Raw genomic sequence first — 26,558 nt, 5'->3', positions numbered from 1 at the left:
CAAATGTGACAAGGATGCGACACGAAACTTTTGATTAAGACCGGTGCAACGGTTGGCGGCATTTTACCGCTTTTTGGCAGTTTTCGATGTAATATTATACTGCTCGCATAGGACTGAAAAGTCCCTTTACTTCAGCAGTAGGCTACTACTATTATTGTGGTCAAATTCTCAAATTATATTGATGATAAAATTCCATACCTCGGCTGGGATAGAACCCACGCCCTCCTGTTAACCAGGCGAGCGCCTTGACCACTACACCACCGAGGTAGGTATGTGTAAGGCTGGGTATTATACGTACATAGGTATGTTATATGGGTGACTTGGTTTCCTTATGAGTTATGATATGACATGGGGACTCTCAGGTGTCGTGCGTGTTGCATACTCCCAGACTATGGAGGGACATAACATTCCTGGTAGTCCTCACCTCTTCACTTCTCCCATCCCCCGTATTATCCTCTTCCCCCTTTTTCTTTTTCACCTCTTCAGTCCTGAATTTCTCTCCCATATGGAACTCATGTTTTCCTCTTTATTTAGGGAAGGTTCATGGGGACTCTCAGGTGTCGTGCGTGTTGCATACTCCCAGACTATGGAGGGACATAACATTCCTGGTAGTCCTCACCTCTTCACTCCTCCCATCCCCCGTATTATCCACTTCCGGCTCTTCCCCCTTTTCTTTTTCACCTCTTCAGTCCTAAATTTCTCTCCCATATGGAACTCATGTTTTCCTGTTTATTTAGGGAAGGTTTTTACGTCTACTTTTACGTCCAACTTATAATCTACTTTAAAAATAAAAACTTTCTATAGGTACCAACTTATAAAGTACACTTGCCGTACAATGAAAGCGGAACTTTACAGGCTTTCTTCTTATTGCTCCCACCTATTCGCAATTCATTTTGGGGTCGGCGATGCGTTGCCATCTTCTACTCCTCCGTTTCCGTCTATCCAATGCTTTCTCTTTTCTCCATCCTTTTTCTCTTACCGAACAGGTGGCGTAGTGGTCAAGGCGCTCGCCTGGTAAACAGGAGGGCGTGGGTTCGATCCCAGCCGAGGCATGGAATTTTATCCTCATTTATTTGAGAGTGTGATTACATAGTAATGGAGCTCTAAGGGTTAGGTGGTAGAGAACGCCTCCGGCGTTAACCTCACCTAGTGGTTACCTTCCACTCAAGAGTCTATTATTATAGTCTATTATTATAACAGGCCTTCTAAGGGCTGAAAAACTATTGATGAACCTAAGACCTTATTCTTACCGTTTTTATTATTATTGGATACTAGGTACTTGTGTTTTTCTTCTCCGACTCGAGTTTCGCCTGTTTTATAGAAGAAAAACACAAGTACCTAGTATTCAATAATAATACAAAACGGTAAGAACAATGTTAATACATAGGATGTCTAATATAAACCTAACAAATAATAACCTAAGACCTTTTGTTTTAGGCCAGCCATTCACCTTGCACTATCAGGTAGACCCGAAAGGTACACCTGATGCCTAATGAGCACACACACTATCAGGTAGACCTGACGGGGGGACCTGATCAGACGCACCTGTCAGGTCTACCTGATAGTGGGTGGCTGCACCGAAGAGTGTGTTACCTCATTGATTGTCTTGATAATGCAGAGCTCCCCATTGCGTGTAATCAACTAGTATCAGTAGATAGGTAGATAACTAGTGGATGGGAAATGTATCTGATATAGTACCTACCCACATTACCAGGGCTGTTCAAAGCACGGTTCATCCGGTGCCAATTGACGCGGTCCCAAATTCCTCAGGGGGACGCAAAAAGAAAATGAAATACAAGAACTCAATTCAGCTAAAATTACCTACGTACATACCTAGTAAGACCTAGTCTGGCTGGGGGACTCTTAAACAGGGAGAAGACCAGCCTCCAAATTTTCGGAGTCTGACCTACAGTACAGGGACTCTTCAGTCCTATTCGGGCAGGATAAACAAGGTACAGGAGAAAAATGAAGCTCGAGGCGGGGGGGTGCGCCCCCGGCCAAAATACGGCCCTGGTACAGACACACGCACAGACTGATATATTACTCTGTTGTGTTTGACTGTGTGGTGAATACGATATATCTACCTGTTCTATTTAATTACAACACACCTGTCTTTTCTATACGGTAGAGGGAGTAACGATCGATATACCGTACCGTCAACTGAGTGGACCTTCTCTATCGTTTACATCGATACCGTGCCGCCAACTGAGTGGACCTTTTCTTTAAATAAGTATAATGCCTACCTAATCATCACTAATCAGTCTAATCACTACGCATCACGACCTTACCTGTAGGGGATCTTTATTTGCCATAATTTTAACTCCTGAACGAAACAGAACGTGAGACCTAATCAGGCCACTCTGGGGGCCCCATATTGGCCTACGGACATGTCTGGGGGCCCCATATTTGCCATAATTTTAAATCCTGAACGAAGCAGAAGGTGAGACCTAATCAGGCCACTCTGGGGGCTCCATATTGGCCTACGGATACTACGAGTACATAGCCTACTGAGAAAGGCCTACGGACGGCCTTTCTCAGACAAAATGCTTCCTGTTCTGCCCTTCGGGACTAGCCAGGCAAAAAAAAACCCCTTTTCTAAGAGTTCTACAGTTCACTGAATTATTATTAGTAGTGGGTAGGTGCTATAGTATTAGTCTAGTAGTAAGTAAAGCTAGAGACTTGAAATTTGGTATGTAGTTTACAAATGTGACAAGGATGCAACACAAAACGTTTGGTTGAGATGGTTACTGCGCTTGGCGGTATTTTGACCGCTTTGGACAGATTTTGACCGATTTCGACAGCTATGCGAAAAAACGGTTAGAGATATTGTAAAAGTTGGGGTAAAAGAACACTCAAATAAGCATCATTCAATAGGATAAGGAAAGTCGTGTGATGTTCACACCAGATATTGTTATTTTTTTTATCTTCTTTTCTTATCCTTTGAATTTTGATTGAACCCTATACTAATCAGTTGTAGTTAAGGAAAGGGATTAATTTGTTTAAAGCTATTTTGAGAAAGTCAGCCGTTCCGGGAACGGCAGGATAAAGTTCGGCCCGGGCGGAAAGCGAACCGGTGACTTTGTCCCCCCGGCCTCCAGCCACATGTCCCCCCCCCCTGAACCCGAAAAGAGTTTTGATCCTCCCGAACACAGTTTTTTGGTTTAAAGCTAGATTTAATTGAGGCCAGGGATCATACTTCAGATGTGTGTACACATATTCCACGGCCGACGATCGATGTGAATTTATTGTGTATCAATGTGGATTGACGGCCGGTCGACTATGTGTGGCCAAACCTTTATTGTGGATTTCACCAATATTTTTTCAGTCCTTAAAAGGCCTGTTTAGCTAACAGCCTCTGTTATGTTCCATTTAATCAGTTTATGCTTAACAGAACTGTGTTACTGGCTAAAAACCAAGTTGGTGAAACCCATCCCGAGAGATAAGAAATTAGTTAAGTTAATCAACCAATCAGAATACAGCTCCATTACTCCATTCTGTAGTTGATTAACTTTACTTACCACTTTTGTTTGGATTAGAGTTACGCAAATCTCCAGATGAAATTTCAACTGTTTGGATTAAATAATCTGATCGGTTTAAAGTTTGGTTGAAAATTAGTTAATCAGGTTGCTTGAATCAAATGAGTAGTTTACAGCCCATTATTTATTGATTTTTTCTATTTTTTGATCCCCGGGTCTATGACTCAATGTTGAAAACAATGTTGTCTTCTACGCCTGCGCAGATACTTAAAAAACATCCAAAATTTGACCAACATAAAGTCAACATGAGACTTTAGACTCGGTGGTAAATCTATGCTCACTCCCCCCCTAGGTCTATCTTTAACACAGCCCCTTCCAGACGAACTTTAACACACCAACTCCCTTCCCCCCATAGACCGTGAAACAAATACGAAATAGGAGAATGGTGGGACCGATGTTTCGGAAGGAAGCATTTCCTATTAGAATAATCACAACGTCTATGTTTGTATCTGAAAGGTGGAGAATAGTTGGACTTCTCAAACGAAACGCTCTTAAGGGGGTTTTGAGCAGTTGTACATATTTATTTATTATTATTATGTTTATTTTCAAGAGGTTTGACAGAGGGGACTGTAACTACTATGATCTTATCATCCCGAAATCGAAGAGAGAAGGAAGACAGGATAGGAGAAAGCCAGCCGTTCCGAGAATGACCATTATCCCATCAGGATAAAATACGCCCCAGGCAGGAATCGAACCCGCGGCCTAGCGCTTACAAGGCAGACGCACTATACCAACTAAGCTAACTAGGCTGGCAGCTGGCACACATATTTATTGATTACAAGTTACATGCTTTTATTTAACTTCAGTTGAGATTTCTATTTGTTAGGGTCAAGTCACTCAAGTCTAGTGACTAACTTTCGAGACACTTTTAATGGGTCGATTGAGAAACGTGGTACACTTTAAAGATATTTTTGATTTGCCTAACAATCACAGAATCACACTTACGTGCAATGATGTGACCAACCTCAGTGGTGTAGTTGTTAACGCGGTGGACTTTGGATCTGGAGGTTGGTGGTTCGAGTCCAAGTCAAGTCATGAAATTTATCTAGGTGAAATAATCGGGGAACGATGTTTGTGACAAGCATTTAAATATGCTTAACACAATTAAAATTCCTTTAAAAAATCCTTTTTTACGTACAATGGGTGTGGTTTTCTGGATTGGAAATTGGCGAAATTGACTTCTTTTGTTCTGGACGTTTCGTATTTAGTTACTCTTTAAATTGTGAATATTTGCAACTGCAGAGTAGAGATAACCCCCTGGAACTGAACCATGTAGTGATAGAATAATCTAGAATGGTTTAGATTAGCAATTCCCTTTACCAAGTATGTAGGTACCTACATTACTACCATAGACTGTACAACTGTATATTATTTAGGAGGAACATTTGTATGAGTTTTCCATACTGCTACAGATAATAGTACAAACTAACTTAGGTAGGTATGTACCTACCTGGCGTGTTTGGCGTCATATTTTTTCTTCTATCCAATTAAAACTGAAAGTACAATAATACATTTACATGTTAGTTTTTTTTCCCTCGCAAGTGCTTTCTCATAAGAAGTCAAATCAATAAAGCCCGCCAAGAATGCGAAATAGCAACAACCTGCCCTCGATGGATTGCACTCTGCTTCCTCTCAAAAATCTTTAAAACAGTCCCAAAAATCTGCCAAAATAAAAACAATGGTTACAGATAATAGTACAAACTAACTTAGGTAGGTATGTACCTACCTGGCGTGTTTGGCGTCATATTTTTTCTTCTATCCAATTAAAACTGAAAGTACAATAATACATTTACATGTTAGTTTTTTTTTCCCCCTCGCAAGTGCTTTCTCATAAGAAGTCAAATCAATAAAGCCCGCCAAGAATGCGAAATAGCAACAACCTGCTTTTTGTCTGATGCCTTCTATTGAAACTTTTATGATACGTGCTCTCTTAAAGACTGATTCCTAGTATCGTTGTTTTCAAACCCCATTTCATGAACAAAAATTCCCTTACACCCCATTTTATGAACGAAAATTCTTTTACCCTCGTTTTATGAACAAAAATTCTCGCTCTCAAGTCAGACTGAAATTTGGTCAATCACGGGCCATATGTATGTACAACAACCTGCCCTCGATGGATTGCACTCTGCTTCCTCTCAAAAATCTTTAAAACAGTCCCAAAAATCTGCCGAAATAAAAACAATGGTGTTTTTCCAAGTACCCTCTCCAATGTTCTCTTAAAATAAAAACAATAGATCAGTTGCGCTTACTTGGACTTGGGTGATGTTTCAAAGTCATAGAGCAGGAAAAATAAGGAAGAATGGAATAAAAACAATGGTGTTTTTCCAAGTACCCTCTCCAATGTTCTCTTAAAATAAAAACAATAGATCAGTTGCGCTTACTTGGGTGATGTTCCAAAGTCATAGAGCAGGAAAAATAAGGAAGAATGGAATTTTTCTTTTTCTTCTACGACTTCTAGATACCGAGATAAATCGATTTAACGAATACCGCTATGAACGAAAATTCTTTTACCCTCGTTTTATGAACAAAAATTCTCGCTCTCAAGTCAGACTGAAATTTGGTCAATCACGGGCCATATTTATGAACAAAATACTGACTCTCAAGTCGCACTGAACACTGAAGCATTAATTCCAAACATCTGAGTGGCCAAAATTGTCTTCAGTTCAACTTAAGGCCAGCCACTCAATATCAAATAGACCTGACAGGTACGACTGAACAGGGTCGCCTGATAGCTGAGGCCGGCCACTCGGCTACTCACTATCAGGTAGATCGGACGGGCGTACCAGCCAGAGATACCTGATATTGAGTGGCCGGCTGAGGACCGTTTTTGTTTATAAATACGTGTGTTAGTATTTTGCACCCACATATACTTGGCTCAGTTAGGTATAGGTACTAATGTCTGAGTACACCCCGTTTTAGATTAGTCAGTCTGAAACTGGGCCAATAAAATGTTTGGAATCTTTGCTTCAGTACAGCTCGAGAGCCAGTATTTTGTTAATAAATATGGCCCTTTTTTCACCCTTATTCACTTGGCTCAGTTAACTAATATCTGAGTGCACCCCTATATACTTCAATTACTAATGTGTCTGAGTGCACCCCATATAGCTCAGTTAACTAATATCTGAGTGCACCCCCATATACTTTTTGGATATTGTACACCGCGCCGCGCCGTACGGCTATTGCTTCTCTGTGTGGGTTTCACCAAACTACTTATTAATTAGCTCCTAACAGCCTGTTAGGCCAATTCAAATCAAATGGAACTCAACAGGCTGTTTGTTAGCCATTACCTGTCTTCTAGGTGAAATCCAACCTCAGACCGAGTTTTGTGATCGAATAAAGTGAGCTCCAAGTTTCAATACGACAATTTTTTCCCTTTGGATTGTCTGTTTGTTTGTTTGTTTGTTTGTTTTGTCGTATCTCTAAAGGTGACATGTATAACATGTACCGGGCTTTATACCAACGTATGTGTACAGCTAGGTATGTGTCAGGGCTGTATTTAGGCTCCCCCCCCCCTCAAGTGAATTCTTAGTTTTCGACCTGGACAGTTTCCTTTTTACTTTTTTCAATTTCAACTCGACAACTTTACATTTTTTGTCTGTTCATCTATCGATTTGTTCTGCATTTGGTGTGTGTATTCATTTTACAACTGATGGTTTGTATGTGTGTTTGTTTCACTCTAAATCTCGAAAAGCTCAAAATTCCATGATCAAAATTTCCTACCGTGTTGTAGGTATTCTCTGAAAAAAAAAAAGAAAAATCCCAGAAAATCGAAAATCGTCTCACTTCGCTCTCTCTCTCTTTCTCTCTCTCTCTCTCTCTCTCTCTCTCTCTCTCTCTCTCTCTCTCTCTCTCTCTCTCTCTCTCTCTCGCTCCCTCTTCCTGCAATTATTTGGGAAAATGACATTTATGTACTTGCCCTACCACTACCCTGTAGAATTGAGGAAGGACGTAAAAAATGTTGCAGTTGACATAGAAGAAAAATCCCGAGTTACATGCGTAGGTGTGTCATTCTCTCTCTCTCTCTCTCTCTCTCTCTCTTTCTCTCCTAATCTCCTTCTCTCATTCTCTCTCTCTCTCCCTCTCTCTTTCTCCTTCTCTCTCTCTCTCTCTTCCCCCCTCTTTTTTTTCTTCTCTTCTCTCTCTCTCCCTCTCTCTTTCTCCGAATTCCGTGAACTAATCCTTAGATTTCTGTAAACGTAAATTCTAATAAGCTATTTTTAATCAAAATTCCAGTTTTGCGTTTCAGTACTCACAAAATACACCGTTGTTATCAAAAGACGTCATTTCATGTAGCTAAAACTCTCCAATAAGGTCTGTCCACACCGAGCTCGTATCACGTGACACGTGACGCGGTACTGCACGTGTGAACGTGCCTTTAGGCTAATCAATAATCTAATCCCACGTGCATACACGCCTCGCTACCACTCGCCTTTACAAAACTACTTCAGATCTTAGCTCACTGTATTTATTAAGGTATAATGTAGTTATGCCGTCGAATGCACCAGGGCAAGGATAGGTATATCCTGTCATTACAAAACTTACCTTTCAATAATTTATTAATGCTACAAAATACTTTCCACACAGCACAGGCTTGTAACTTTGACAAACACACAGACAGGGTGATTCCACACAGCACAGGCTTGTAACTTTGACAACACACAGACAGGGTGAACAAGAAAGTGACGACACATCCTCGATAATTTCGTGAGTTCGTGTATATTTGGGCGTTTTAAAGAACTTTATGTAGAAGAAACAAACAAACGGACTGACAGACGTACAAAAAAGCCGTGTATATTTGGGCGTTTTAAAGAACTTTATGTAGAAGAAACAAACAAACGGACTGACAGACGTACAAAAAAGCGTTTTGAGTGGGATTACGATCTTGCTGGAAGAAACAAACAAACGGACTGACAGACGTACAAAAAAGCGTTTTGAGTGGGATTACGATCTTGCTGGAATAGGTTACGGTTCAAATCACATCGAGGCACGAAAGGACCAAAATGTTTAGGCGGCAGGCGAAAAGGGCAAAAAAAGGCAAATGGTAAAAAAATTCACTTACATTTTTTGTTGAAAAGGGCCGATGAGTAAAACGGGGGGGGGCATTTGTAGTAAAACAAAATCTGGATCAAAGGACCAAAAATGTAAAGAAACACAATCCGGGTCGCAGGACCAAAAATGTAGAAATATAACCCGATTCGAAGGACCAAAATTGTGAAAACACAATCCGGACCGAAGGACCAAAAATTTAAAAATATAATTCGGGTCGATGGACCCAAACTGTGAAAGCACAATCCGGCCCGAAGAAACAAAAATGTAGGGAACACAATCCGGGTCGCAGGACCGAAAATGTAGAAATATAATCCGGTTCGAAGGACCAAAAATGTAGGAAAACGCAGTCCGGCCCGAAGGACCAAAATTGTGAAAGCACAATCCGGCCCGAAGAAACAAAAATGTAGGAAACAGATCAGTGCTTTTTTTTGGTTGAGTTGCCGGTTGTTAGAGGGCAGCACATTATGGATATGGATCGAAATATAACGATGACCTAACACAATCCGGCCCGAAGAAACAAAAATGTAGGAAACACAATCCGGATCGAAGGACAGAAAATGTAAAAAAAAAACAATCCGGGTCGAAGGACCAAAACATTAGCTTTATTAATCAAAAGTCCATCAGACAAATGTGTGGATGTGTCGTTACTTTGAATTCAGCCTGTATTTTAATCCATCCTATCATAAGCTTCATCAAGCCCGCTACTTAGAAACAAACCAATATTATTAGCTTCCGACATTTGGCTTTTTATCTTTCCACATAATTTCATTAGTGGTTCCAGTACATATAGGGTGGTGTAGACATAATATTAATACCGGGGGTTTCCACACACGCCTCGAACTTTGCTGCCTCTTGTGGCGGCTTCTCCGTCAGACTTGAAATAGAGCACTGAAGTTAAGCTACGTTTGGCGTGGAGATAAGCTGCTTCCGGTTGGTAAATCGATTAGTGGTTTTGTCTAGAATTACCGGGTGTAGACATAATATTAATACCGGGGGTTTCCACACACGCCTCCAACTTTGCTGCCTCTTGTGGCGGCTTCTTCGTCAGACTTGAAATAGAGCACTGAAGTTAAGCTACGTTTGGCGTGGAGATAAGCTGCTTCCGGTTGGTAAATCAACGTTGGTCCATCTCGGCAAGACGTGTCTTTGGCTTAAATCAGGATCGGTTCTAATCAGACTGCTCCGGGAAGAGAAATCGAACTGTTTAAATCTCAGCACATGATTAGCCTTTGCAGTATAACATGGGTGCTGCTGCTGCTACAGACAAAGGAAATAAAGTTCGAAGGAAATGGTTCTAATCAGACTGCTCCGGGAAGAGAAATCGAACTGTTTAAATCTCAGCACATGATTAGCCTTTGCAGTATAACATGGGTGCTGCAGTGCTGCTACAGACAAAGGAAATAAAGTTCATTGGCTTAAATCAGGATCGGTTCTAATCAGACTGCTCCGGGAAGAGAAATCGAACTGTTTAAATCTCAGCACATGATTAGCCTTTGCAATATAACATGGCTGCTGCTACAGACAAAGGAAATAAAGTTCGAAGAAAATAAAAAAGGATCACAAAAAGTTGCCAAGGAAAATATTTTACTAGAAAGTGAACAGAAAATCAACATGTTTCGGTAGTGTTCGGGTATGTTCGGGATGTCAAATATAACACAGGCTTAATTGTTTGCTAAATCTAAACTCAGCTACATTCCACTTCAGGGGAGAAATAATTTGGGAACTATTTGGTAACACATTCAAATGCCTATTCATTAATTAGGGCTGTCATCCGAGGCACAATGTAATTAGGGTAATAATGAGCAATTGAACTGCCGCTGTTTTGAGACAAAAAGTTGCCAAGGAAAATATTTTACTAGAAAGTGAACAGAAAATCAACATGTTTCGGTAGTGTTCGGGTATGTTCGGGATGTCAAAAATAACACAGGCTTAATTGTTTGCTAAATTTAAACTCAGCTACATTCCACTTCAGGAGAGAAATAATTTGAGAACTATTTGGTAACACATTCAAATGCCTATTCATTAATTAGGGCTGTCATCCGAGGCACAATGTAATTGGGGTAATAATGAGCAATTGAACTACCGCTGTTCTGAGAACAATGTCAAAATGTCAATATTTCATTAATGATTGCGAATTGTAGAATCTAATTGTTTCACTTTTACCTGTAAAATTAGTATAACTCTAAAATTAGCGACAAATTATTAGGCCTCTCAGAGATCAAATATGGATACTTACTGTATAAAATTTAATGTTATGATTGTAATACTGATAGCAAAGAGCATGTGGTAGTGTGGCCCATGTAAAACACAGGCTGTAGCAAATGCCTATTCATTAATTAGGGCTGTCATCCGAGGCACAATGTAATTGGGGTAATAATGAGCAATTGAACTACCGCTGTTTTGAGAACAATGTCAAAATGTCAATATTTCATTAATGATTGCGATTTGTAGAATCTAATTGTTTCACTTTACCTGTAAAATTAGTATAACTCTAAAATTAGCGACAAATTTATTGACGTAACTTTGTGAAGATTCATCTTGAAAAGAAGAACACAATAGCTTTTACTCTCCAACTGTGAAGAGTAAAAGCTGTTGGGTTTTTCTTTTTAGCGACAAATTATTAGGCCTCTCAGGGAATTTAGTTACAAACTATTAGGCCTCTCAGGGAGAATTTAGTTACAAACTATTAGGCCTCTCAGAGATCAAATATGGATACTTACTGTATAAAATTTTATTTAATGTTATGATTGTAATAGTGTAATACTGATAGCAAAGAGCATGTGGTAGTGTGGCCCATGAAAAACACAGACTGTAGCATTAGCATTGTAACAATAGAAACATACGAGTAGAATATTAGCGAAAGTAGACAAGATATCGGGGAACGATGTTTGTGACAAGCATTTAAATATGCTTAACACAATTAAAATTCCTTTAAAAAAAATCCTTTTTTACGTACAATGGTGTGGTTTTCTGGATTTGAAATTGGCGAAATTGACTTCTTTTGTACTGGACGTTTCGTATTTAGTTACTCTTTAAATTGTGAATATTTGCAACTGCAGAGTAGAGATAACCCCCTGGAACTGAACCATGTAGTGATAGAATAATCTAGAATGGTTTAGATTAGCAATTCCCTTTACCAAGTATGTAGGTACCTACATTACTACCATAGACTGTACAACTGTAGATATATTTAGGAGGTACATTTGTATTATGAGTTTTCCATACTGCTACAGATAATACCCCCCTGGAACTGAACCATGTAGTGATAGAATAATCTAGAATGGTTTAGATTAGCAATTCCCTTTACCAAGTATGTAGGTACCTACATTGCTACCATAGACTGTACAACTGTACATTTAGGAGTTTTCCATACTGCTACAGATAACCTTTTCTGATGTACAGGGTGGCGCGTGAACGTCAAGAGCTCACAGTAACGCCCTACCTGTATGAGTAAAGTTCCCAGAACGCCCTGAAGTTGATAACAAACATGTTTTTATGAAGCCCCTCCTTTGTAAACCTCTCTCTCACTGGGAGGTACTCGGTGAAAGTTTTTTCTAATACCACCAATTGAAATTTGTTCGAAGTTTTTGTTCCTTTTCTGATGTACAGGGTGGCGCGTGAACGTCAAAAGCTCACAGTAACGCCCTACCTGTATGAGTAAAGTTCCCAGAACGCCCTGATGTTGATAACAAACATGTTTTTATGAAGCCCCTCCTTTGTAAACCTCTCTCTCACAGGGAGGTACTCGGTGAAAGTTTTTTCTAATACCACCAATTGAAATTTGTTCGAAGTTTTTGTCTGATGCCTTCTGTTGAAACTTTTATGATACGTGCTCTCTTAAAGACTGATTCTTTACAAAACTTACCTTTCAATAATTTATTAATGCTACAAAATACTTTCCACACAGCACAGGCTTGTAACTTTGACATATAGATCTAGGAAACCTAGCGGCCCTCAGAACTTTTAGGGTTTTGAGGGCTTTAAAAACTGTCGCCATTGTGCCTGGTAAGTGAAAACCGGTTCTGCCAGGGGGTTTTGAGCAGTTGTAAATATTTATTATTTTTTAGAGGTTTGACAGAGGGAACTGTAACTGCTATGGTCTTATCGTCCCGAAATCGAAGAAAGAAGGAAGACAGGATAGGAGAAAGTCAGCCGTTCCGAGAACGAACATTATCCCATCAGGATAAAATCCGCCCCGGGCGGGAATCGAACCCGCGGCCTAGCGCTTACCAACTGCTAACTTGGCTGGCACACATATTTATATTGATTACAAGTTACATGCTTTTATTTAACTTCAGTTGAGATTTCTATTTGTTAGGGTCAAGTCACTCAGGTCTAGTGACTAACTTTCGAGACACTTTTAATGGGTCGATTGAGAAACGTGGTACACTTTAAAGATACCTGTTTTTGATTTGCCAACAATCTAAGAATCACACTTACGTGCAATGATGTGACCAACCTCAGTGGTGTAGTTGTTAACGCGTTGGACTTTGGATCTGGAGGTTGGTGGTTCGAGTCCAAGTCAAGTCATAAAATTTATCTAGGTGAAATAATCGGGGGAACGATATATGTTTGTGACAAGCATTTAAATATGCTTAACACAATTAAAATTCCTTTAAAAAATCCTTTTTTACGTACAATGGTGTGGTTTTCTGGATTGGAAATTGGCGAAATCGACACATACCTACCAACCTCAGTGGTGTAGTTGTTAACGCGTTGGACTTTGGATCTGGAGGTTGGTGGTTCGAGTCCAAGTCAAGTCATAAAATTTATATAGGTGAAATAATCGGGGAACGATGTTTGTGACAAGCATTTAAATATGCTTAACACAATTAAAATTCCTTTAAAAAAAATCCTTTTTTACGTACAATGGGTGTGTTTTTCTGGATTTGAAATTGGCGAAATCGACACATACCTTCTTTTGTACTGGACGTTTCGTTATTAGTTACTCTTTAAATTGTGAATATTTGCAACTGCAGAGTAGAGATAACCCCCTGGAACTGAACCATGTAGTGATAGAATAATCTAGAATGGTTTAGATTAGCAATTCCCTTTACCAAGTTTGATAACAAACATGTTTTTATGAAGCCCCTCCTTTGTAAACCTCTCTCTCACAGGGAGGTACTCGGTGAAAGTTTTTTCTAATACCAACAAGTCCATATGGAAATGTAGGTTCGTTTTGAATCAAGGGTACTTTTGTGTCCAGAGTGTACATATGGCAACCGGGTCATCTCTTCTCTCATTCCTTCTCTCTCTCTCTGTCTCTCTCTCTCTCTCTCTCTCTCTCTGGCTTAGCCTAATGTAAGAGCTCGTATCCTAGCCTCTATCATAGGACATTGACCCCTACTACGAGAACCAGAAGGTAACCTAACCTAGCCTCTTTGATCCAAAAGATAACCTAGCCTAGTCTAACCTACCCTCTTTGATCCAGAAGGTAAGCCTAGCTTAGCCTAGCCTAACCTACCCTAACCTAGCCTCTTTGATTCAGAAGGTAAGCCTAGCTTAGCCTAGCCTAACCTAACCTAACCTAGCCTCTTTGATCCAAAAGATAACCTAGCCTAGCCTAGCCTAGCCTACCCTAAGTTATGATAGGACATTGACCCCTACTACGAGAACCAGAAGGTAACCTAGCCTAGCCTAGACTAAACTAGTCTAACCTAGCCTAGCCCCTTTCTATTCTAACTTATGATAGGACTTTGACCCCTACTACGAGCCTTCCTAGCCTAATCTCTTCTATCCTAACTCATGACAACCATCAGCTTAGGTGTAGAGGCAAACAGCCCCAAGGGATGGGATAGCCTAGCCTAATCTCTTCTATCCTAACTCATGACAACCATCAGCTTAGGTGTAGGGGCAAACAGCCCCAAGGGATGGGATGGGTTAAGCTTGTACGAATCCATCACAACCTAGGTAGCCTAAGGTCAAGTAAAAATAAAAAAAGCATATTGTCATAAAAATATGAAAAAAAAGTGGGACTTTTGGTAAACCTTTGACTTACTTAACCAATCAATATCCGGGAACAATTGACATTTTGTTGACCATCTCAAGTGAACAACTTCTATTGTTTGAAAACTCGCCTCGACACCCCTCGAGGACATTGACCCCTACTACGAGAACCAGAAGGTAACCTAGCCTAACCTAGCCTAGCTTAGCTTAGCCTAGCCTAGCCTAGCTTAGCCTAACCTAGCCTAGCCTCTATCATAGGACATTGACCCCTACTACGAGAACCAGAAGGTAACCTAACCTAGCCTCTTTGGTTATCATAAAAATATGAAAAAAAAGTGGGACTTTTGGTAAACCTTTGACTTACTTAACCAATCAATATACGGGGAACAATTGACATTTTGTTGACCATCTCAAGTGAACAACTTCTATTGTTTGAAAATCTGCTGGCTATTTTATTGTCTAGAATTACCGTGCATGGAATCTTGATTCGCCCTTTTCTTCAGATTCTGGTAGACCTCAAGGCTCTGTACTTCCCCCGGTATTATTTAAGCACCGGGGGAAGGGTTGTGTTGAACAATACGACAGATTACATTTGTATTTGACAGAAAGGCTTTACATTGTTTAGGCACTTTAGGCTTTATTATGTATGTAGGGAATCTTAATTAACCTACTTCTATTGTTTGAAAATCTGCTGGCTATTTTATTGTCTAGAATTACCGTGCATGGAATCTTGATTCGCCCTTTTCTTCCGATTCTGGTAGACCTCAAGGCTCTGTACTTCCCCCGGGATTATTTAAGCTCCGGGGGAAGGGTTGTGTTGAACAATACGACAGATTACATTTGTATTTGACAGAAAGGCTTTACATTGTTTAGGCACTTTAGGATTTATTATGTATGCAGGGAATCTTAATTAACCTTTTTCTTCCGATTCTGGTAGACCTCAAGGCTCCGTGATTTTTCCCCACAGACGAACAACTTCCATTGTTTGAAAATCTGCTGGCTATTTCATTGTCTAGAATTACCGTGCATGGAATCTTGATTCGCCCTTTTCTTCCGATTCTGGTAGACCTCAAGGCTCCGTGATTTTTCCCCACAGACATTCGTCGTGGTGAGCAAAGGCAAAGACATCTTTCGCTTCTCCGCTACGGATGCCCTCTGGGTTCTCGACCCGTTCAATCCCATCCGACGTGTCGCCATTTACATCCTGGTGCACCCCCTGTTCTCCTTGTTCATAATCACCACCATCCTCACCAATTGTATTCTCATGATCATGCCTGGGACGCCCACCATTGAATCCACCGAGTAAGTATTATTTTATTCACACTATTGATAAATTAATGTAACATTTCCAAACAGGACACAATTTTCTTGGTTTAACCCAACACATGTCGTACATGACAAAATGGGATATAGCCTTAACCTTATAATTGAACAAAAATTAACGAAGTTTGACAAGTATTTTCAATTGTTTGTCAAATTTCGTCGGTTTGTTTGTAAAGTTTTTGTTATTGAATTTTAAATAAATAAATGTTTTGTTATTGAATTTTAAATAAATGATTCTTTTGTTATTGATTTTAAATAAATAAATCTAAATTACAAATGAAAGGCATTTGGTATGAATGTTTTTAATTCCAGGGTGATATTCACCGGTATCTACACGTTCGAGTCCGCGGTAAAAGTGATGGCGCGGGGTTTCATTCTCGAGTCATTCACCTATCTGCGGGACGCATGGAACTGGTTGGACTTCATTGTGATAGCATTAGCGTGAGTTGAACCCGTCCGGCCCCGAAACCCTCTAAATAAGTGTCCCAGATAACCCCAAGATCCCCTATTTCTTTTAATTAATATTTTTTTTAGTGAATTTTTTTATGGTGGGTATAAGAAATAGGTTTAGGTTTGCATTAACTGGTTGGACTTCATTGTGATAGCATTAGCGTGAGTTGAACCCGTCCGGCCCCGAAACCCTCTAAATAAGTGTCCCAGATAACCCCGAGATACCCTATTTGTTTTTCTTTTAATTAATATTTTGTTTTAGTGAATTTTTTATGGTGGGTATAAGAAATAGGTTTAGGTTTGCATTCGTCCGTATACCTACTACCTTTTTTCTAGTTTTCTTCAATCTAGTTTATTGGTTATTTTTTCATAGTTTACCTACTTCATTTATGAACCTCAGATCCTACGAGGCTCGTATGTAGGCCCCGAAAATTTAGGGGCCCTGGACAAACCCTAGTTTTTCCATTTCTTTTCAATGCTAGATGGATTTTTGTGAGTTGTGGGAGAGACGGTTTGGTTTATTTATAGAGGAAAATTTGAAATTTAGTAATTTAGTTTTATACAATTTAGCCCTTAAATGCCCCACCATATTTTTTGTTGGCCTTTGAAAGTAGTCTCAGATTTTATGGGTTCAGTCATACTTACCTGATACTAATAATAGTATTGTGTTGCCTAGGATGTAGATTCTTTTAAATTCAATTTACAATAGGTGTGAAATGAAACAAACAAACGGACTGACAGACGTACAAAAAAGCGTTTTGAGTGGGATTACGATCTTGCTGGAATAGGTACATTTGTAGTAAAACGAAATCTGGATCAAAGGACCAAAAATGTAAAGAAACACAATCCGGGTCGCAGGACCGAAAATGTAGAAATATAATCCGGTTCGAAGGACCAAAAACGTAGGAAAACGCAGTCCGGACCGAAGGACCAAAAATTCAAAAATATAATTCGGGTCGACGGACCCAAATTGTGAAAGCACAATCAGGCCCGAAGAAACAAAAATGTAGGATATACAATCCGGATCGCAGGACCGAAAATGTAGAAATATAATCCGGATCAAAGGACCGAAAATGTTCCGGCTCGAAGGACCAAAATTGTGAAAACACAATCCGGACCGAAGGACCAAAAATTTAAAAATATAATTCGGGTCGATGGACCCAAATTGTGAAAGCACAATCCGGCCCGAAGAAACAAAAATGTAGGAAACACAATCCGGATCGAAGGACCGAAAATGTAAAAAAAAACAATCCGGGTCGAAGGACCAAAACATTAGCTTTATTAATCAAAAGTCCATCAGAAAAATGTGTGGATGTGTCGTTACTTTGAATTCAGCCTGTGTTTTAATCCATCCTATCATAAGCTTCATCAAGCCCGCTACTTAGAAACAAACCAATATCATTAGCTTCCGACACTTGGCTTTTTATCTTTCCACATAATTTCATTAGTGGTTCAAAACTCCCCAGTACATATAGGGTGGTGTAGACATAATATTAATACCGGGGGTTTCCACACACGCTTCGAACTTTGCTGCCTCTTGTGCCGTTATAGGATATAGATCGGTCTAAATCGCCCTTTACAGCCTTTAATTTTAATCGAGATTAAACATAAATTACAGGGTGTCTTTGTAAATAAGTTAGATTTTCAATTTCAATTTTCTCCTTCAAAACTTTCTGTTCCTTTATTTTCTGTGTGTTTTCTATTTTGCGACTCTGATGACGTCATTGTTTTGTTTTTAGCTACGTCACCATGGGTATAGATCTAGGAAACCTAGCGGCCCTCAGAACTTTTAGGGTTTTGAGGGCTTTAAAAACTGTCGCCATTGTGCCTGGTAAGTGAAAATCGGTTCTCAAAGCCAGGGGGTTTTGAGCAGTTGTACATATTTATTTTTATTATTATTATTATTTCTAACTTAGTTCGTGTGAAAATTTTATTCTAGCATTCAAGAAAGCAGGAAATAAAAATTCAACTTGAACATGTTTTCTTAGGTTCCTATAGTTTCCTAGTCAAAGGTTCAGGCTTGTATGCATAGACGTCAATCTTGTAACTTCACTAGAAACAGACTTATTATTATTTAATTTTTTTTTTTTCGTTAGTAGTCCATAAAGATAATTTTATTGCAAGTTCATGACTTCTTTGCATACCGGCCTTGGATTTAGTGAATTTAGTCGTAGAACCACCATAGACACCCTGTCATGTGAGTCATGTCTTTCTCTTTCACTTACTGTATGAAATCCAAATTGAAAAATGTTTTCCTCTGATTGGTTAAGAAGGTACGAATTTTAGAGAAAATACTCTATTGTCATTGGTCAGTAAAGTATCGGTATCCGGAGAACACCAGAAAGTAACCCGTTGAAATATTTGCAATCGAAAAACGAGTACAATTTTTTGTCGATGGTGGGATTCGAACCCGGGACCTTCTGCATGGCAAGCAAGCGCGTTACCACTGGACCAACCGTGCCCCCTCTTCTAAGTAGAAAATAGAACAATACCGTATCGTTAATTAAGTATTTATTTGTGGTAAAACAAAGCCTCACAACTTTTATGGATATCAACAGCATTTGCGGTGATGTGATATCCTTAAAAAGTAGTGAGAAGTCTCTGTTAAGTGCTGTGATAAGCTGGTAAACCTCCTTTGAAATGGATTCCCATTTATAAAATAATCTTTTTATACTGACTGCCACTGGTCGCTATTCGATTGAAGTATCTCAATTGTCCTCACGAGGCTGAGTTCAACATTGAACTCCAAACACAGAGCCGAGAAAACTTTAACCCCGCCGGGAATCGAACTCGGGACTTCCGGCGTGCAAGCCTAGTGTCATACCCACTCGGCCATGGAGCGGAGGCCACAATATTTCAGATGAGGTTGATATCAGACTCTAATGTGTTATCGTTTGCTTGATTTCAGGCAATTGGTTCGGAGAGGAGAACAAATATCCTCTCTGTGGCAACTCGTCAGGTGCAGGGTAAGTATAGGAACTTGGACACAGCTTTCAGCGCATTCTAGACGAAAAGTAAAATAATTATTAAAAATTCAGTCTCAAACTAACGAACGCCTCATGTCACAAAAGATCTAACCAGGTCGCAGTGACCAAGGGCGTTTATTAAAGCCGATGGCCCTACCTTTACCAATACCAAACGAAAGCCTCATCTTTTCTTTGATCGAACGGGATACCACTCTTCATCCAAACCAGGATACTCCATCCTTGTATCCGAGGATACTCCCTCCCGAAATAAATCGGGAGCGAGCCCCCCGGATACACATGCTTGCTGCCCTCATGATTGCAACTGTAATTCTGGCTCTCAACTAGTGTTGGGAATAATCGATTATGATAATCGATTATTATTGATAATCGTAATCGTAATCGATTATAAAAAATAATCGAAAGTATAATCGATTATGAATCGATTTTGGCTCTCAACAGTCTCAACCAGCCCAAGGTTGCCCCCATGGTTTTTTTTCCATCTTATTGGAAGCCTTTCCGACAAAGCACGAACAAAGCTAACCATTTGACACAGCTTAATCCTTTCTTTTTTCTTCTAATAAACCATTTTTATTTCTCGGTCACACCCGTTTAAGCGACCTCTGTCCAAAGAAGCTCTACATTTATTTTCCTTATCTTGTCAAGCAAGCGAAACGCCAGTGAGTAGACATGCTTATCTCTTCTAAGTAGAAAATAGAACAATACCGTATCGTTAATTAAGTATTTATTGGTGGTAAAACAAAGCCTCACAACTTTTATGGATATCAGCAGCATTTGCGGTGATGTGATATCCTTAAAAAGTAGTGAGAAGGCTCTGTTAAGTGCTGTGATAAGCTGGTAAACCTCCTTTGAAATGGATTCCCATTTATAAAATAATCTTTTTATACTGACTGCCACTGGTCGCTATTCGATTGAAGTATCTCAATTGTCCTCATTAGCCTAGCCTAACCTAGCCTAGCCTAACCTAGCCTCTTTGATCCAAAAGATAACCTAGCCTAGCCTAACCTACCCTAACCTAGCCTCTTTGATCCAGAAGGTAAGCCTAGCTTAGCCTAGCCTAACCTAACCTAACCTAGTCTAGCCTCTTTGATCCAAAAGATAACCTAGCCTAGCCTACCCTAAGTTATGATAGGACATTGACCCCCTACTACGAGAACCAGAAGGTAACCTAGCCTAGCCTAATCTCTTCTATCCTAACTCATGACAACCATCAGCTTAGGTGTAGGGGCAAACAGCCCCAAGGGATGGGTTGGGTTAAGCTTCTACGAATCCATCACAACCTAGGTAGCCTAAAGTCAAGTAAAAATTAAAAAAAAGCATATTGTCATAAAAATAGGTATGAAAAAAAAGTGAGTGTTTTGGCCTAAAATCTGACCATCGAAAATTTGACCCGATTACATTACTTTCCTTCCTATAGGATAAGGAAAGTAAAAAGGGGAAATTGCGAAAGGAAAGTACGACTCTACAGGCTTGTGGTTTTGACACTAAAAACTGACCATCGAAAATTTGACCCGATTACATTACTTTCCTTCCTATAGGATAAGGAAAGTAAAAAGGGGAAATTACGAAAGGAAAGTACGACTCTACAGGCTTGTATAGTGCTTTCACTATACTGGGAAGCACAAGCCTTGTGTAGGAAGGTAAGGCACCTCCCCAGCGGGTTCTGAAAATTTCTTATTACACGCGAAAATAGTGCGCTTTCAAGTCAAAACATTATTGACCCCCCTCCTCCATTCCCCCGATAGTAATACTGCAAAGATACATAGGTACATATACATATGTAAGCGCTCGTATTTTAAATCCAGATTTGACTGAAGTCGATTTTTGTTTTGGCCTGAAAAATTCGCCTCGGGGACAGACTAGGCATCATTTGGCCTTGTAAGTCCTCATCAGTTAGCCACAGAATTTTCGGTGACTCTTAGAACCTCACACCTAGTCCTATTTTGCCCCCCTAGGTTACTTTCTCGTGGTATGTCGATGATGCCATCAGTTAGCCACAGAATTTTCGGTGACTCTTAGAACCTCACACCTAGTCCTATTTTGCCCCCCTAGGTTACTTTCTCGTGGTATGTCGCCCAAAACTCCAATTTTTGGCCTGTCAAGCAAAAATTGACTTCTCGTTTTGTGTGTCTACTTTTCCAGTAAAGCGATGCTAGATGATGCCAAAAACTCCAATTTTTGGCCTGTCAAGCAAAAATTGACTTCTCGTTTTGTGTGCCTACTTTGCCAGTAAAGCGATGCTAATGATGCTATGTATATTAAACTGTTGTATTAAAGGGGCTGACTGTCCTACCTTGATACTTGATAGTCTAAACATAGCAGGATTGGCAGGCACTATTTTTGAATGCATAAATATGCAGTATTTGGAAAAAGTATTGGAAAAAGTAGGGCCATCAACTATCTTCTAGTCTAGTCTAGAGTAGCGTGTATGTATGGCGGCCATACAACTCAAAAGTTCACTCTAGTGCCCATAAATATTAATGGCATGTACTGTGATGGGACTTGGTGGACCTGTGCATGAGCCCTACAACGCCCTACACTTGAATTTAGACCACGCTACGCCACTGGATGCTATGTATATTAAATTGTTGTATTAAAGGGGCTGACTGTCCTACCTTGATACTTGATAGTCTAAACATAGCAGGATTAGCAGGCGCTAGGTATTTTTGAATGCATAAATATGCAGTATTTGAAAATAGTATTGGAAAAAATAGGGCCATCAACATCAACTATTTTCTTGTCTAGTCTAGACTGTAGTGTTAAGCCCGATTCAACCTGTTTAGATCTTTTGTCACTTCTTCACCCATGGCTGTTGTATTAAAGGGGCCGACTGTCCTACCTTGATACTTGATAGTCTAAACATAGCAGGATTAGCAGGCACTATTTTTGAATGCATATTTAGTATTGGAAAAAGTAGGGCCATCAACTATTTTCTAGTCTAATCTAGACTGCAATGTAGTGTGTTAAGCCTGATTCAACCTGTTTAGATCTTTTGTCACTTCTTCACCCATGAACGGTCTGACTAATATTAACCCTTTGTGATCCAGGTCTCAAGACCATTGTCGGAGCTGTGATAGAATCCGTGAAGAATCTCCGGGATGTAATCATTTTGACCATGTTCTCCCTCAGTGTATTCGCCCTCATGGGTCTACAGGTAAGTACCTATTGGTCATTTCCCCCAGCCAGAGGATCTAGCTCGGTAAAAGCCCAGTTCCCACTTGTCATTCGGGAAAAAATCGTGTCGTGAGTGATGGGAACACTCTCATTTAAATTACATTGCCTACAGGACATTCGGGAAAAAATCGTGTCGTGTGTAGTGGAAACAACTCTCATTAAATTACATTGTCCACAGGACAGTCGGGGAAAAAAATCGGATGAATCTCACGACAAGTAGGAACGGGCTCTCACGATACGATGGTTGATTGCACCAAGCGTTACAAGCGATAGAATCCGTGAAGAATCTCCGGGATGTAATCATTTTGACCATGTTCTCCCTCAGTGTATTCGCCCTCATGGGTCTACAGGTAAGTGTACCTATTGGTCATTTCCCCCAGCCAGAGGATCTAGCTCCGTAAAAGCCCAGTTCCCACTTGTCATTCGGGAAAAAATCGTGTCGTGAGTGATGGGAACACTCTCATTTAAATTCCATTACCTACAGGACATTCGGGAAAAAATCCTGTCGTGTGTAGTGGAAACAACTGTCATTAAATTACATCGTCCACAAGACATTCGGGGGAAAAAAATCGGATGAATCTCACGACAAGTAGGAACGGACTCTCACGATACGATGGTTGATTGCACCAAGCGTTACAAGACCTACTTAGACAATAGTTCCCAACACAATACAGTTGTAGATATGAAAGGTAAGTGAACCGGAGAAGTGAGTTTTAAGTTTTGAACACGATGATTGTTCCTCTAGTTTGTCCCTCTGTTTGTTTTACCATAACTCACGAACGGTTAGCCATACATATGTACATCTCATATTTTTGATGAAAATCGGCAACCATATTTATTGTTTACTCTAACACATGGGTAATGGAGATTTTCTCATCAGGTCCCTCTGTTTGTTTTACCATAACTCACGAACGGTTAGCCATACATATGTACATCTCATATTTTTGATGAAAATCGGCAACCATATTAAATTTATTGTTTACTCTAACACATGGGTAATGGAGATTTTCTCATCAGATTTTGGATGCAACAGGACCGATAAATTCTCTTGGTTTCTATAACTCTTAACTCTGGAATTGTTCGTCTGATTTTTTATGAAATTTGGCAAATATGTTTATATGTAATTCTCTTGGTTTCTATAACTCTTAACTCTGGAATTGTTCGTCTGATTTTTTATGAAATTTGGCAAATATGTTTATATGTACTTGTCTTCGCTCATTTTAGACCGGATCATAGGGTTTCATAAGTGTTCTTTTTTTTTCAAGTGAGTTTTACAGTTCACCAAATCGCGAGTTTACAAAGTTTGTGCATGGCGTTTTACGTGTTTCCTTACTCTATTCATTCGCAGACCACTGTTACAACTTAGTGTATGATATTTTACACCACCCATCTTTTTTTTCTTTTCGTAGATGTAATGGTGCTCAATGAAATTATAGAACAAGCCGCCGGGAGACAAAGTGTGACGGGTGATCACGCTGGAATGGGAGGTAAGTGACCGCGGGTTCGAGGCCCGCTGTAGACAAAATAGTTCCGTTGCTAAAACGTTCTAACCGTTTATCAGTAGAGCCTGTATTTAGATGTTTAGATAACCCTTTATATGTATTGTAGATCTGATAGTCTAGCCTGTCAATCGATGTATTTATTACCGTAAAAAACTCTTAAAGGTGCGCGCTTTTAGAAAGTGACCACACTCGATGTTGCTGTGTTGCTTAACTTCGGTGTGATTTGGGGAATATAACAATGTTACCGGGCATATTGGTGAAAGTTTTGTCAGAACTATAATTCAACAGTTCAACTTGGAATGCAAATACCCAAGTATTGCAAAGGCGATTCCAAAATCGTAAGAGCGCCGGGAAACATTTCGATTATGCAAAGCGCAACATATTCTCTAGATTAGCGGAGATGTCAATTTACCACATAAAATTAGTGGGGAGTACCTACTGGGGAGTGGAGACGTCAAATTACAAACGTGATATTTTTGTCCAAACTCAAGGTTTCTGCCTATTATTTTATAATGGTGCTCAATGAAATTATAGAACAAGCCGCTGGGAGACAAAGTGTGACGGGTGATCACGCTGGAATGGGAGGTAAGTGACCGCGGATTCGAGGCCCGCTGTAGACAAAATAGTTCCGTTGCTAAAACGTTCTAACCGTTTATCAGTAGAGCCTGTATTTGGATGTTTAGATAACCCTTTATATGTATTGTAGATCTGATAGCGTTCCGTTGCTAAAACGTTCTAACCGTTTATCAGTAGAGCCTGTATTTGGATGTTTAGATAACCCTTTATATGTATTGTAGATCTGATGGCCTAGCCTGTCACTCGATGTATTTATTACCGTAAAAAACTCGTAAAGCTGCGCGCTTTTAGAAAGTGACCACACTCGATGTTGCTTTTAACTTCGGTGTGCTTTGGGGAATATAACAATGTTACTGGGCTTATTGGTGAAAGTTTTGTCAGAACTATATTTCAACAGTTCAACTTGGAATGCAAATAAGTATTGCAAAGGCGATTCCAAAATCGTAAGAGCGCCGGGAAACATTTCGATTATGCAAAGCGCAACATATTCTCTAGATTAGTGGAGACGTCAATTTACCACATAAAATTAATGGGGAGTACTGGGGAGTGGAGACGTCAAATTACAAACGTGATATTTTTGTCCAAACTCAATGTTTCTGCCTATTATTTTAGATATTGCTTGTATTTTGAATAATTATTTGTAGAATAGTTTTACATTACCTTAAACTATAATTAGTGTATATTTTCGATAATTTTACCTATTTTAATTTTATCTCTGTAGTACCTATGTATGTAAATGTCTATCTACTATTCTCGTTCTAAAAAGGCAAGCTCACTATTTTTTATCTTTTAAAAATTATGCGAATTATTTTTCACTGATAGGTATTATTTTTCACTGATAGTTGTTTATCAGTGCCAATCTGTTTCAAGTCATGAAATTCAATTGAATTTTTTACATAAGGTGTAGTGGTTCTCGAGATAGAGCGATCAGTGTGTGAACTATGAAATGTGAATGAGTGAATGGATCTTGTTCTTATAATATAAGACTTATTTTCTTTGTTAATATTATTTTGTTTTATATTTATATTATTTTAGTTTGAAAGTGAGCTTGTCTTAACTCTGTTGGTCGTCATTGGAAACCTGGTGGTAAGTTTAACGAAAGCTGCACAGGGTTTTAAAAGAGCTGGACTGTGTTTAAGTACCAAATTAATTAATTAGAAGTTAAGAGACAAATTTAAGTTTATAGTTCAAGTGCTAAACCTAAGATGAATGATTAAGGGACAGATTTAAGTTTAGGGTTAGAGGGGTAACTCTATTCAACTCAGTAGTGTATCAAGTGACATAAAAATATTGATTGTGTGTTGTAATCTCTTTTATTCATACAGCTCTACCTCTAATATTTCTTACCCTATATTGGATTCTTGAAAATTCTAGTAGATTAATTCTTGATAAATTCCTACCTAAAATTTAGTGGTTTGAAATAATCAGATACATGTGGTATGTTAAAACTGTCGTCGTCAGTGTGTAAAACATGTAGAAACAATATTTTGGGGTAAACAGGTGGTAATTTTTGTCCCGCATGGTTCTTATTTCATACAACTGGTTGTAAGTAGTTTTCCCTATGTGAAGTTATGTTCGTGGAATCTGCAGGAATTGAATGACACCAAGTAGTTTTGCATGGTTAATTAGTGGCCGGGAGTACAATTTGGGTTAAAACCAAGGGCCAGAATCTGCAGGAATTGAATGACACCAAGTAGTTTTGCATGGTTAATTAGTGGCCGGGAGTACAATTTGGGTTAAAACCAAGGGCCAATGGGATTTCTCTAATATGAAGAAATGGAGGAATCATTTGTAACAAAAACTGGATTAGGTAATTTGGTATATTTTCAATATAAAAATTGATATTTTCAATATAAAAAGTCAGTTTTGTATTGGAAATTTTTGGTTTTCCAGTGTAGAATTCTTCATTGAACGAACCATTTTGCGCATAATTTTTCTGTTTCGTTCGGAATTAAATTCGATCTGGGGGGAGGGGGAATATTCTTATCTTTGAGCCTGGTAAACAGGAGGGCGTGGGT

The 26,558-nt window shown here is 39.4% G+C and overlaps 1 protein-coding gene across 1 annotated transcript in view; it reads left to right on the top strand.

The window, feature by feature from the left end:
* Positions 1-26,558, top strand: part of LOC103513338 (sodium channel protein para) — a gene marked incomplete in the record, with an annotated part of 72,422 nt that overhangs the window by 2,714 nt on the left and 43,150 nt on the right. Inside the window, 5 exon segments of the mRNA NM_001329182.1 lie at positions 14,658-14,708; positions 15,628-15,833; positions 16,167-16,295; positions 18,044-18,135; positions 22,336-22,442. Coding sequence (NP_001316111.1) covers positions 14,658-14,708; positions 15,628-15,833; positions 16,167-16,295; positions 18,044-18,135; positions 22,336-22,442 — 585 coding nt within the window.

This window comes from Diaphorina citri, unplaced genomic scaffold (genome assembly GCF_000475195.1).
Source record: "Diaphorina citri unplaced genomic scaffold, Diaci psyllid genome assembly version 1.1 scaffold959, whole genome shotgun sequence".
NCBI lineage: Eukaryota > Metazoa > Arthropoda > Insecta > Hemiptera > Psyllidae > Diaphorina > Diaphorina citri.
Note: the sequence above shows the minus strand (reverse complement) of the source record. Positions and strands in the feature narration are given on the sequence as shown.